General features: G+C 43.8%; 1 protein-coding gene across 2 annotated transcripts in view; it reads left to right on the top strand.

Moving 5' to 3' along the window:
- Positions 1 to 13361, top strand: part of MAP3K5 (mitogen-activated protein kinase kinase kinase 5) — a 239267-nt gene that overhangs the window by 194183 nt on the left and 31723 nt on the right. For both annotated transcript variants that reach the window (XM_030809751.1, XM_030809750.1), the window contains exons 20-23: positions 1934 to 2111; positions 2873 to 2893; positions 10924 to 11101; positions 11197 to 11365. In XM_030809751.1, the coding sequence (XP_030665611.1) occupies positions 1934 to 2111; positions 2873 to 2893; positions 10924 to 11101; positions 11197 to 11365 (546 nt within the window). The remainder of the gene's footprint in view (positions 1 to 1933; positions 2112 to 2872; positions 2894 to 10923; positions 11102 to 11196; positions 11366 to 13361) is intronic.

Genomic DNA, 13361 nt, shown 5'->3' with positions numbered 1-13361 from the left:
CTTTATGCTTGAAGACAATCTGATAGGACACTGCTGGTATAAAAATGAGTAGTGTGACCAAACCTCAAAGATCAATGACAGGTGCCAAGAGAGGTGCCTTTCTTGCCATGAGTGGATGTCTTTCTCTTCTTGGCCAGTCTTTCAGGTTTTCTCCAGTGTCTAAGACTTATCTGAAATGCTGCTTTATAATTCACAAATGCAATGATTATTATACCATGTGTTTTTTGTCACATTAGGCCAATCTAAGCTGTGCCCAGGAAGTTGCTATCTTAGAGAGATGACATGACACAGACTGTGGCACCAGTTTATGATGTTTGAATCCAGGCTCCAACATGGTCAAGATATTTGAGACTTTGAGCAAATGATTTAATCTGCTTGTGCCTCAGTTTTCTCATCTATAAAATAAAGATAAAAATAGTACCTGTCGGCCAAGCGTGGTGGCTCAAACCTGTAATCCCAGCACTTTGGGAGGCCGAGGCAGGCAGATCAAGACCAGCCAGGAGTTCAAGACCAGCCTGGCCAACATGGTGAAACCTCATCTCTACTAAAAAAAAAAAAAAAAAAAAAATTAGGGGGGCACAGGGGCAGGCACCTGTAATCCCAGCTACTTGGGAGGCTGAGGCAGGAGAATCACTTGAACTGGGGAGGTGGAGGTTGCATTGAGTCTAGATAGCACCACTGCACTCCAACCTGGGCAACAAAATGAGACTCCATCTTCAAAAAAAAAAAAAAAAAACCTGTATAATAAGAGCTTTTTGAGAAGTGTATGAGGTAAAATGTACCAAGCACTTAGAAATGTATCTGACACATAGTATAGGCCATATAATTCCTACAAATAATTATATATTGTTTATATTCCAATGAATTTACATAAGCTATATAAGAACAAAAGGATTTCCTTTGAAAATTTGCTCTGTACTAAAAAATGAAAATACCATTAATTTTTTTTAGAATAGTGGTAATAAGTAAATTCTAATTGTTATAAAAATATTGTTTGTTTAATTTTAAAGTACTTCTAAATATCTCTTTTAATGTAGGTGATTTGAGACAGGGAAGATATTCACAAATCATGTAATAGGCAAAAGAACATAGGCTTTAATCCAAACAATTCAGGTTCAAATCCCAGATCTCCCTTTTCTTAGCCGTGTTACCTCATCCTTTCTAAGCTTTATTTTCCTCATTGGTGTAACAAGGAAAATATTTAATCCACTAGGTTGTTGGCAGGATTTGATGAGATTCATAAGTGGAAAAACCCCAGCACGATGCCCAGCACTTAGCTATCGTGAGCTCCTCAGTGTTCTCAGCTCAGTGGCTGAGCATGGTGGCTCATGGCTGTAATCCCAGCACTCTGGGAGGCCGAGGTGGGTGGATTGCTTGAGCCCAGGAGTTTGGACCAGCCTGTGCAACATGGCAAAACCCCGTCTCTACAAAAAGTACAAAAAATTAGCCACGCGTGGTGGCATAAGCCTGTAGTCCGAGCTACCTCAGGAGGCTGAGGTGAAAGGATCACTTGAGCCTGCGAGGTCGAGACTGCAGTGAGCTGAGACTGCACCATTCTGCACTCCAGCCTGGGCGACAGAGTGAGATCCTGTATCAAAAAAAAAAAAAAAGAAAGAAAAATAAAGATCCTTTTTGTGTGCCAGTGTACCAATATGTTCTAAAGCTTTGAAGGACCAAATTATTACTCCGTAGTGCTGTCTACTGTCTTCAACTAATTATTCTGCCTGTGCCATTGGTAAAGGTACCAAGGCACTCTGTCAATCTTCTATAACCTGCAGCAAACACATCTTACCTCCGTTTGAGAAAAGCCATAAGTTTGTGTTGTATGATAAAGGATTTTGTTGCATTGGGGGATCAAGTTATGGAAGCTGGCGTTCAGGTGCTGAGGTGTTCACGCAGGAGACACATTGCACTTTTTATATTTATGTCTTAGGTGGGAATGTTTAAAGTCCACCCTGAGATCCCAGAGTCCATGTCTGCAGAGGCCAAGGCATTCATACTGAAATGTTTTGAACCAGACCCTGACAAGAGAGCCTGTGCTAACGACTTGCTTGTTGATGAGTTTTTAAAAGTTTCAAGCAAAAAGAAAAAGACACAACCTAAGCTTTCAGGTATGTGGTTGCATTGAAGAGGATGTAGTGTGAGTCCTTCAATCCTAAGCTTTTAAGAAGGAAGAATTTTCCAGAAGTAAACTAACCTGTTTACAGATATCACTGGAAATTGGTATAAATATTAGCACAGTGTTCTCAGGCATTTGGTTCCAGTATCAGGGAGCTGTGTTCCATCAATTTCACAAATGCTGGGACCTCATACATAATAGTCTTCAATCGCATAGTTAGTAGGTAGTAAATATGTCAGCATCTATATCACTCTAACATTGTGGATACTAAGGTTCAAGTGTAAGAGGGGTTAAATTTAGCCTTTTAGAGCTGAAACCCCAGATTACCACAAACAGGCCTACAGAGCCATTATAGAGCTGTTGAATTTCCAAGCCCTGTAGGTAATAGGTTCTTTTAAGGCAGTAGAAAATACCTATTGCCTCTTAGGGTATATACTTCTGAATAATTACACCCAAAAAAAGGAAAGAAGGAAAAAGAAAGAGAGCAAAGATTGCCAGCTATAAATAAAACAGCAGTGTAAAAATATAAGTACATTCTATTTTTGCAATAATTGTCTATAACTCAGAAAAAAAAAAGTAAAAGTTCCAATTGTTCTTGGCAGTTTTTGGTGTTTATATTGGATGAGGACGGGCAGATCGAATGTTTGGAAAGGACATTGACCCCATTTCAGGCATTCACTTTTTGTTGATTTCTCAGTTTAACAACAAACCCAGCACGTGCTTATTCATAGCTGTTTGCTTTTCTTTCCACAGCTCTTTCAGCTGGATCAAATGGTGAGTTTGTTTTTACTTTGCCCATTGAGCCGAGACCTGGTGTCTCCTGTGATAAACTCCAGACTTCCCATCAAGTAGCCTTATCCTCTGCTCCCGGCTTACATGGGGGCAGGGGTACTATAAGGATGTGTGCAGCTGCAAGCCTGGCTAGGCTTATTCCTTTGGAAACCCCCATCTTTCTCTTTCATGAGTGGGGATGGCTTAAATTTTTTCTCTCTAAAAGCAAGAAGGTGACTGTGTTTTTGACAGCTTCAATTTGAGTGAAGTAAATGCTTCCTTATCTAGGAGCCAGTTACCTCCCTAATGTATTTCTTGTGGAAAATGTCAATGCCAGATACCTTCCTCTATCATCTTTAGGGTGATACATTCTATTTTTAGTGGCCAGGAGTTATTGTGCCTTTGTTTTCTAATGTCGGCTTTCTCGGATCATAACTAGGAAGGTAGAGAAAGTAGATTTGCTCTAGGAAGATCCATTAAAGCATTTCAAAGAATAGTAAAGAAATGAACATGAGGCTGGGCGCGGTGGTTCATGCCTGTAATCTCAGCACTTTGGGAGGCTGAGGTGGGTGGATTGCTTGAGCTCAGGAATTTGATACCAGCCTGGGCAATGTGGTGAGACCCCATCTCTACTAAAAATACAGAAAAATAGCTGGGTGTGGTGGTGCATGCCTATGGTCCCAGCTACTCGGGAGGCTGAGGTGGGAGGATTGCTTGAGCCTGGGGTGGTGGAGGTTGCAGTGAGCCATGATTACACCACTGCACTCCAGCCTGGGTGACAGAGTGAGACCCTGTCTCAAAAAAAAAAAAAAAAAAATGAACAGCATGGTGTTGGATTTTCCTAAGTTGGATGAGTGGTTGATCAAACAGTTCAGGGGGCTTAATGTTCATTGGGCATGGGTTCTGCAGGCCAAGGGCAGGTTTTTGCAGGTTCCTCTGATGCCCCAAAGCCAGTCAGCCCAGAGTAGAGGCCTGTTAATTGGGGTTTCCTGGGTATAGCCTCTCTACTTTTTCTCCTTCCATTTCTTCCATTCTAAGAATCTGGGGAAACTCAGAAGAGGAAAGGCACACCCTTGTACCTCTTTTCTCCACAGACAGCCTGGGCTCTGGAAGGCAGCCTTGCATTGTCACAAAGTCGGCCCTGCAGTGCTTGGCAACCTTCTGACCAGCCTGCTTCTGGTGCCCTAAAATGGGCACTGACTTCAGAATTACCCAGAAGTGGGTTCTGATCCCACTGACCCACTTTCTAAATATGGGACATGCATATTTCTTCTGTCATTCTGTGCTGGTGACATTATCTACTTCACAGATTTGGTTCTGAGAATAAAATAAAATAATATCCTAAAAGAGCCTTGGAGCTGTGCCTGGAAGTTTAATCCATGATTGTTTTATCCCTTCCACATGGCTTGGTTTTTGTTCGCAGGAAATAGTTTCCCATCACACACATGCATTTAACTTCTGTGAACTGAACTATACACACTTGGCAAGAGTGTGCATGTACGAGAGACACAGAGATCATTTAAGTGGACAGTTCTGCGTCTTCTCAGTGACTGTGTACCTTGGAGTGAGCATGAGATGGAAGGTGTAAACCTGCTGAACTCTAATCAGTCAGGTTCCCACTGCCCTTTCGCCCTTCTTGCTCACACATGGACTTGGGCTTAGAAAAAAGGGCAGTCCCCAATTCCCTGCATGATTAAACTGTTCAGACTCTCAGCTAAAACAATATCATTACATGGATGATGAGCCTCCTCCCTCTCCTTCCTAGGAGAGCAGGACAGATGTGCTAACCAAATTAGGAGCTAAAATCCATCCCCCCCTTTTTTTTTTGAGACGGAGTCCCAGGCTGGAGTGCAGTGGTACAATCTCAGCTCACTGCAGCCTCTGCCTCCCAGGCTTAAGCGATCCTCCCACCTCACCCTCCTGTGTAGCTGGGACTGTAGGTGCCCACTACCACACCCAGCTAATTTTTGTATTTTTAGTAAAGACGGGGTTTCGCCATGTTGGCCAGGCTGATCTGGAACTCCTGGCCTCAAGTGATCTACCACCTCGGCCTCCCAAAGTGCTGGGATTACATGTGCCACCATGCCTTGCCTAAAATCCCATTTGATTGTTCCCAGGTATTATAGGAAATGGCATGCCTCATGTTAATTGAAACAATGATCTATTAGCTGGTCTTACTCTCCTTCTAGGTGAGTAGAAGATACAGGCCTCTTCCTTTCCCAGGTACTTTCTGTAGGCCATATATGTGTTTCTGTCCAGAGCACAGGCCCCCCTCTCAAGGTTCTCCACCTCCCATAACTGCACTTGGCTTCCCCTCAAGAGGGGAGTAAGAGGGTGGTGATGATGAGACCCCCTTCCCCTTTAGAGAGAGACATGACTTGTCTCATCCTGACTCCTCTCCCATGGCCACACACAGACCCAGAGATTTAAGTAATTCATGTTAGCTTAAATATTAATTGTGCAGTTATGGTGTGCACAGGAAATGTGCTAGGCCCTGAATGTATAAGGATGATAAAGACAGAGTTCCTGATTTTAAAGAGCCATTGACCTTATAGGAGAAAAACACTGGAAAAAATCATCTCCATCATAGTATAGTTTAGTCTGTGCAGAGGAGTCAAAAGGGAGAGACAGTGACTGAAGTCAGTCTGAGAATGCCGTTTCAAGGCAGACTCTCCAGTGAGGTGCACCTGATGAGTAAGGACAAATATGAACTTAACTGGTGGATGGGGAGTGGAGATCCAGGTGAGGCGACTCCTCGCATGAGTTAATGCCAGGATGTGTGAAACTTTACTGTATGTTAAGGGAGGCTTGCTGGCTCAGCAGCACTGGTGCTTAAAGTAAAAGGGAAGGGATGATGCTGGAGTGGGGAGCAGGCTCAGATTCCAAAGGGTTCCTTATGAAATGCTAAGGAATCAGCAAGGAGGGTTGGGGAGCCGGAGAAAATTTTTTATCTGAAATAATATTATAGACCAGCACCGGACCTATGATTCTTCAGTAAGAGAAACGTCATGTATCTGCCCTGTCCAATACATTAGCCACTAGTCATATGTGGCTATTAGACACTAAACATGGCTACCGTGGCTGAGGCACTGAATTTTTATTATTTAAATGTTGATATTAATAACCATATGAGGGTAGTAGCGACCATATTGGACAGTGAAGCTATTGATGGATCATTCCGATAGCTGTGTGAGGATGGTTTATTTAATAAGTTTTATTCCATAACATTTTTAACCCTCTGCTTTGCACTTGGCACTAGAATGTAGGCACGAGGCAGTAGGAATATAGCTGTGCCTCAGTTGGTCCCAGATCCTGCCTGCATGGATCTCTTGCGGATCATCAAGGATGATCCACCAGGATGCCTGGCCCTTCTCAGAATCTGGAGGTGCAAGCTGGAATTCTGTACTTTTAAGTAAACCCAGATGATTTTTGTCATCACTGCAGTGTGAGAACCACTATTCTATGTTTGGCCAGTTGGAGACTGGAGGCAGGATGCCCAGTTGGGAGACTCTGTGTTATGGCCAGACTTTGTTCCTAAACTGTCTAGGAGAAGGAGGACCGTAAAGATCCCTCTAGTGATCATGAATAGCTGTTAGGATCTGAGACCACCCTCACAGCAATGGAAGGGATTTAGAAAATCCCCATTTTCCCAAAGCAGGAATGTATCTAATTCCTTAAAGGTCGCACTGTCTCCCTTCCGTAGATGGGAGCTCCCAGCAATCTGGAGTCCATAGAGTGGCCAGTCACCCCTCCCGACTCCAGCCTACTCCTGGCCTCTTGGTAAAGCTGTCTCTTAGGGGATATGGTGCTCACACCCCTTCCCGTCAGCCCCTGAAATAGGGCAATGAGAATCATCTCCTTAGAGACACACCTTTGACATGTCCCATCCTCAGAGAGGTTCATTCATCCTCTTTTAGACTCTTCATGGTCAGCCCCATAGAGGAGGGCTTCTTAATACCTGGCAAGATAGCAGCAGTAAGGCTACCCATGACTGGAAATCCTGCCAGGCTCCTCTCTTGCAACCTGGGGTCCCAATCACTCACATGTATGAGCTGATGTTCAAGGAACTTGTAACCTCTGTGATATCTGGAAACTGTCAACATGCTCCCCTGGAAATAGTTATACTTGAGCTTCTTCGCATTTACAGTGACACAGAAAGGCACTATGCATTCTCACTTGCCTGGAAATCTTCATAACTTAAGAAGGTATAAATCTCAGGCGTGGATTTGATCATATTTCCACCACAAACGTATAAAGCAACCTGTCTCAGCACCACCGGTCTCGCTCTTTCCACCCCTTACAATAGAGAAAATATCCATTTTCCTACAGAAGGCCAATCCCCCACAGTTGAGTTATGGCTCCTGTGGAGCCCCCATGACTCCACCAGCTTCTGCCTCTCCCGATGAGTTCCATATACACATGCTGTAGTGTCTTCTGTCCTAAACCCGTCCTTCCCCTGATCTACAAATGGCCTCATTGGCTGACACCACCACCATTTTTTTGCCCCCCATCACAGCTTCCCATCTTGAAGTACAGTATCTCCAGATCTCCACCTCTTCCTTCCTACCCATGTAGCATCTCCCCTTCCACGTGATCACTGGGCCTGCTCTGGCCAAGGTCTAATGAGATCTCTTTAGCCAAATCCAACAAGTGCTTTTCTCACCCTACTCAACTTCTCAATGGCTCTCGGCCTGGATGAGTGTTCTCTCTTACTTTTGCCCTCTCCAGTGTGGGCTTCCATGACACCCCATTTTCTCTGTTTTCCTCCAACCTCATGGCTGCTCCTTGTCATTCTCCTTGGCTGCCTGTTCATCCCCTTCTTTTCCTCTAAATATTGGCATTCTTAAGGGCCGGGTCTATGCTGTCTTTTTATCTTTCCCCAAATTATGTCATCTTTTACTTTAAATACCATCTCCAGCCAGTAGGCTGCTGAGGTTCTATCTAGCCCAGTCTTCTGAGCTCCAGACTCATATCCAATTGCTTTTTTTTTTTTTAGATGGAGTCTTGCTGGCGGCTGGAGTGCAGTGGCATGATCTTGGCTCACTGCAACTTCCGCCTCCTGGGTTCAAGCAATTCTCCTGCCTCAGCCTCCTGAGCCTCAGCCATCACTACAGGCACACACCACCATGTCAGGCTAATTTTTGTATTTTTAGTAGAGGCGGGGTTTCACCAGTTGTCTTGAACCCCCAACATCAGATGATCCGCCTGCCTCAGCCTCCCAAAGTGCTGGGATTACAGGTGTGAGCCACCGTGCCCGGCCCCCCACTTGCCTTCTTCATTTTTCAAACTGAACTGTCAACGCCCCTTATCCACTAAAAAGAACTTTCCTTTTTGGCCTGTATTATTTCTCATCTTAGTATATAAGTACTGTATGCATCCATTATGTTTCTTAGGCCAGAATTCTACTTTGGGGTCATTTTTGATTCTTCCTTTTCACACCCTTCACTCCAGTCCATCAGCAACTCCTGCTGGCTACCTGACAAATAGTAGATGATCTACAACCGTATGCTGGATGAATGAATGCATGTGCCTAACAGGGAAGGGGACTCAATCTAGAATCAGGTTCACGCATTTAAAATCAAGCAGGCCGGGTGAGGTGGCTCACACCTGTAATCCCAGCACTTTGGGAGGCTGAAGCGGGTGGATTACTTGATGTCAGGAGTTTGAGACAAGCCTGGCCAACATGGCGAAACCCTATCTCTACGAAAAATACAAAAATTAGCCAGGCATGGTGGCACACGCCTGTAATCCCAGCTACTCGGGAAGCTAAGGCAGGAAAATCACTTGAACCCAGGAGACGGAGGTTGTAGTGAGCCGAGATCGCGCCACTGCACTCCAGCCTGAGCAAAAGAGTGTGACTGTGTCTCAAAAATAAAAATAAAATCAAGCCAAGGAGGGAATCAGGGCTCTGCACATAGAACATGCAGAATATCTGTAAGTCCCTTTATTTCCTTAATGAGCCATAGTGACAGGCACTGGGTTCCATCCTTAAGCATATACAGTTTTACCTCATTAGGCCTCCTTTTAGGCAGTTGGTAGTCACAGCAATGTTAAAATTCACAGGTGTGACACAAATCCTCTCATTACTGGATAATCAAACCACATGATATGACCAAAAAGCCAAAATACAGAATAATTCAAGTCCTTACTCCCTCTCTTCTTTAGATACACATACATTTACTAACACACACACACACACACACACACATGCACACACACACACACAGACACACACAAACATGGAAACACATGATAGGAATCCTTCATCTTCTACTGTTCTAATCTAGTCTGTACTAGTCTCTTTACTCCCAAGAAACAACAATTTTGTCTTTGAAATATGAGTGATGAACACCTCCGTTTCTGAGTGTGGCGTGCATCTTATAAAAATGGGCTGGTGAAGAAACTCACCAAGTCTCAAGGATCAGCAGTGAGTTCCACTGCAGGGCTTGTATCCCTTCTTATAGAGAGATCGGCTACTCAGTCAAGCCAAGAGATCTTCTTCAGCTGTATTCTTCCATCAGCAACATTTAACTTTAGGGGCTTGACATCTCATAGTAGTGAAACTCTTTCTCCCAAGCAGCTATTTTTTTCTGTTCTGAAGTCTGTTCCCCCCAAATAGCGATGATGTTGACTCTAAAGTGAAACAAGGCACACTGTAGACCTTGACCTTCCCCAGGAATGACTCAAAAGCAGTTTGGTGTTTGGGCCCCCCTTCAAACCTTTCTTCTCTCAGACAACCTTACTATTACCAGCAAGGAAGAGGTCACCCATTTCCTTTCTGCTGTAGCATTACTGCCTGAAATATGGTCCATGAAATGCTAGGCCCATGAGCTGCTCCAGAATATGTGGAAACAGTACATGCCAGGCATTTCCCCTGCCATATATCATTTGCATACTGGTACTTAATTGGTCAGTTCAGCAACTCTTTGTGGCTTCCTCTTGCTTCCTGCCTTCCAGTGATTCAGCTACAGAACTATTTAAATAACAGCAGATAAGTCAACCAATTCATCCTGGGGAGACTTTCCAGTTACTGACAAGTAAGGTGGTTTCCCCCGAGGTCAGCTGTTCCTGAAAGCTGTATATACTTCCGTCTTTCTCCCTACAGCTGAAACCAATGTCATGAGTCCCCTGCTATCCTTGAGATCAGGGCAGTTGATTCAGTTCAGCCCACGAGGAATTAAGTAAGAAGGAGATTCCAGGCAACAGTGGATTTCCTTTTCTATAATTTTATACCTTCATTCTTTATTAAAATACTTTTGTAGCATTAGGATGTTGTTTGTTAAAGATGTTTCTAGCAAAAACTACTTTCTTTAAAACCAATGATTGAGGAAATATAGGCAACTCCACCGTCTTATTCTCCATCCAAATAAAGAAGCAGCTCATGTCACTAGAGAATCATAGTATCTGAGAACCAGGACAGACCTAAGAGATCATCTAGTCCATCTGTTTCCAAAATTTGTTTTCAGTGATGAATCCTTTTTTATATGAATCCTTAAGCAGAACTATGATATATGACAGTCATCATATTTGCTCTGGTTTCAGGTATAACAGGATTAGAACCTGTGGTCCAGACTTACAGCATCCCACTCACTCATCCCAACCAAGGCAGCCCCAAGATGCTAACGGAGACCCTTAAGCCCCTGAAGAACAGGCTTAAAGATTATCAGTCTGACCCTGAATTTTATAAATATGAAAACTGAGACCTATAAATAGAAATAACTAGTAGTCAGTAAAAATGAGGGGATCAGACCCTCAGTAGACCCGCTGAACCTGGTGCTTCCTTGACTGTTTTGGTACCCCAGAGATATCCCTCCCAGGGCCTGGGAGGCCCTTTCCTGCCTACCCTGCCGTATGGGTTATGCTGAGCAAGGGAGGCAGTCATAACACATGACCGTCCCCTTACATAGCATAATTATGCTGCTCACTGCAACAAGATATTTGACAAAGAATATGGCTCTCTTTCAATGGGTGTTTCAGTATGTGTACATTTTTTAAAGCGTCAATTATCTTTTCCCTCCTCTCATCACAAGCAGAATATCTCAGGAGTATATCCTTGCCGGTACCTGTGCTGGTGGAGGACACCAGCAGCAGCAGTGAATACGGCTCAGTTTCACCCGACACGGAGTTGAAAGCGGACCCCTTCTCTTTCAAAACAAGAGCCAAGTCCTGTGGAGAAAGAGATGTCAAGGGAATTCGGACACTCTTTTTGGGGTAAAGACCTGACTTATTTGGGGTGAGAGAAGTGTGTTGTTAAGTGTGTCATTTTATAAAGGGAACTGTGATTTATGCTGCATAAATTTTCTCAGCATTCCAGATGAGAATTTTGAAGATCACAGTGCTCCTCCTTCCCCTGAAGAAAAAGATTCTGGATTCTTCATGCTGAGGAAGGACAGTGAGAGGCGAGCTACCCTTCACAGGATCCTGACGGAAGACCAAGACAAAATTGTGAGAAACCTAATGGAATCTTTAGCTCAGGTAAATCCTCTCCCAGGTGCTTCATTTCCCAAAGGTTACATATTTTACCTGTGTCCTAACCGCCTGCAGCTGTCACAGATGATGTGACAGGCAGGAGGAACCTGTAGTGCTCATCATGATAAACAAACCTACCCCACAGGAAAAAAGAAGGCAAACCCTACAGTAGGGAATATATTAATATGAAAATAGGGAAACTTTTTTTTCACTGCATTTTTGAATATAAGCTATTTTAAGTCAGAAACAAATTTTTCACATTGGTGACATTCCAACTAGGCCCTACAAGCCTCTTTTACTCTTCCTTCCTTTGTTTATTCATTCCATCAATAAACACGCATTAAGCCGCGTGAGTTGCTAATTCTGACATTAGCGTGAGGCTACCTGCCAGTCGCTCCTCTCAGCATTTGGGAAACATCAGCAAATACAACAGAACCCCTGAGCTTGTGAGGTTACATTTAGATGGAGGGTGAAGCGCAAAGGGAAGTAAATTGTAGTGAGTCTGCACTTAATGTAGTTGATAGGTCCTTGTAAACTGTGACTAAAGCAAAATTACATATAACCAAACCACTTTTGCCATAGACTAATTGACATAAACAAGAGTTAAGTTCCTATGGCGTATTTCTGGTCACAAAAACATGACCAAACTCCTAAATAAAGACTAAAACACTTCTAATATTCTACATTGAAATAAATGTGAACTCTATATACATTTAAGAAAGGTGAATAAAAACAAGATAACTGTCTACCCAGTTCAAGGCCATGGGTGGCCAGAGCCTATTCTGGCAGCTCAGTACCAGGCGGGCACCTGCCCTAGACAGGACACTATTCCACTGTAGGGTACATCCACACACACACCCACACTCACTCACACTGAGACCACGTAGACACACAAATGAACCTAACGTGCACATCCTTGGGATGCAGAGGAAACTATATGTATTAGTCTGTTCTCACGCTACTAATGAAGACATACCTGAGACTGGGTAATTTCTAAAGGAAAGAAGTTTAACTGATTCACAGTTAGTTCCACATAGCTGGGGAGGCCTCACAATCATGGTGGAAAGTGAATGAGGAGCAAAGTCACATCTTACATGGCGGCAGGCAAGAGAGCTTGTGCAGGGGAATTCCCATTTATAAAACCATCAGATCTCATGAGACTTATTCACTGTCATGAGAACATCACAGGAAAGACCCAACCCCGTGATTCAGTTACCTCCCACTGGGTCCCTCCCATGACACATGGGGATTATGGGAGCTACAATTCAAGGTGAGATTTGGGTGGGGACACAGCTAAACCATATCACCAGAGTACCCAGGGAAAGCCACACAGACATTGAGAAAATGTGCAAATTTGCTAGGCGTGGTGGCTCACGCCTGTAATCCCAGCACTTTGGGAAGCTGAGGCGGGTGGATCACGAGGTCAGGAGATCGAGACCATCCTGGCTAACACGGTGAAACCCCGTCTCTACTAAAAATACAAAAAATTAGCCAGGCATGATGGCGGGCGCCTGTAGTCCCAGCTACCCAGCTGAGGCAGGAGCATGACGTGAACCTGGGAGGCGGAGCTTGCAGTGAGCCGAGATCGCACCACTGCACTCCAGCCTGGGTGACAGAAGGAGACTACGTCTCAAAAAAAAAAAAAAAAAGAAAAAGAAAAGAAAATGTACAAACTCCACACATCCACACAGACAGTGGCCCCTACCAGGAATCAATTCTTTTTTTTCTCATCAAGGTTATAAGGAAACAACATTGGGCAAAACAGTGTTATTTGAGGATCTGCTGTATATAATAGTTTAGAAGGCCATATGTACTCTGAAGAAAACAAAAGCTTGTCAGTGAAACTATCATTCCTTGGTGTACTAGTTTGCCAGGGCTGTGTCTTAGTCCATTTTCTGTTGCTATAATAGAATACGTGAGACTCAGTAATTTATAAAGAAAAGAGGTTTATTTGGGCTCATGGTTCTGGAGGCTAGGAAGTCCAAGATCTAGTGGGCCATCT

Source organism: Nomascus leucogenys, chromosome 3, assembly GCF_006542625.1.
Source record: "Nomascus leucogenys isolate Asia chromosome 3, Asia_NLE_v1, whole genome shotgun sequence".
In the NCBI taxonomy this organism is placed as follows: domain Eukaryota; kingdom Metazoa; phylum Chordata; class Mammalia; order Primates; family Hylobatidae; genus Nomascus; species Nomascus leucogenys.
Note: the sequence above shows the minus strand (reverse complement) of the source record. Positions and strands in the feature narration are given on the sequence as shown.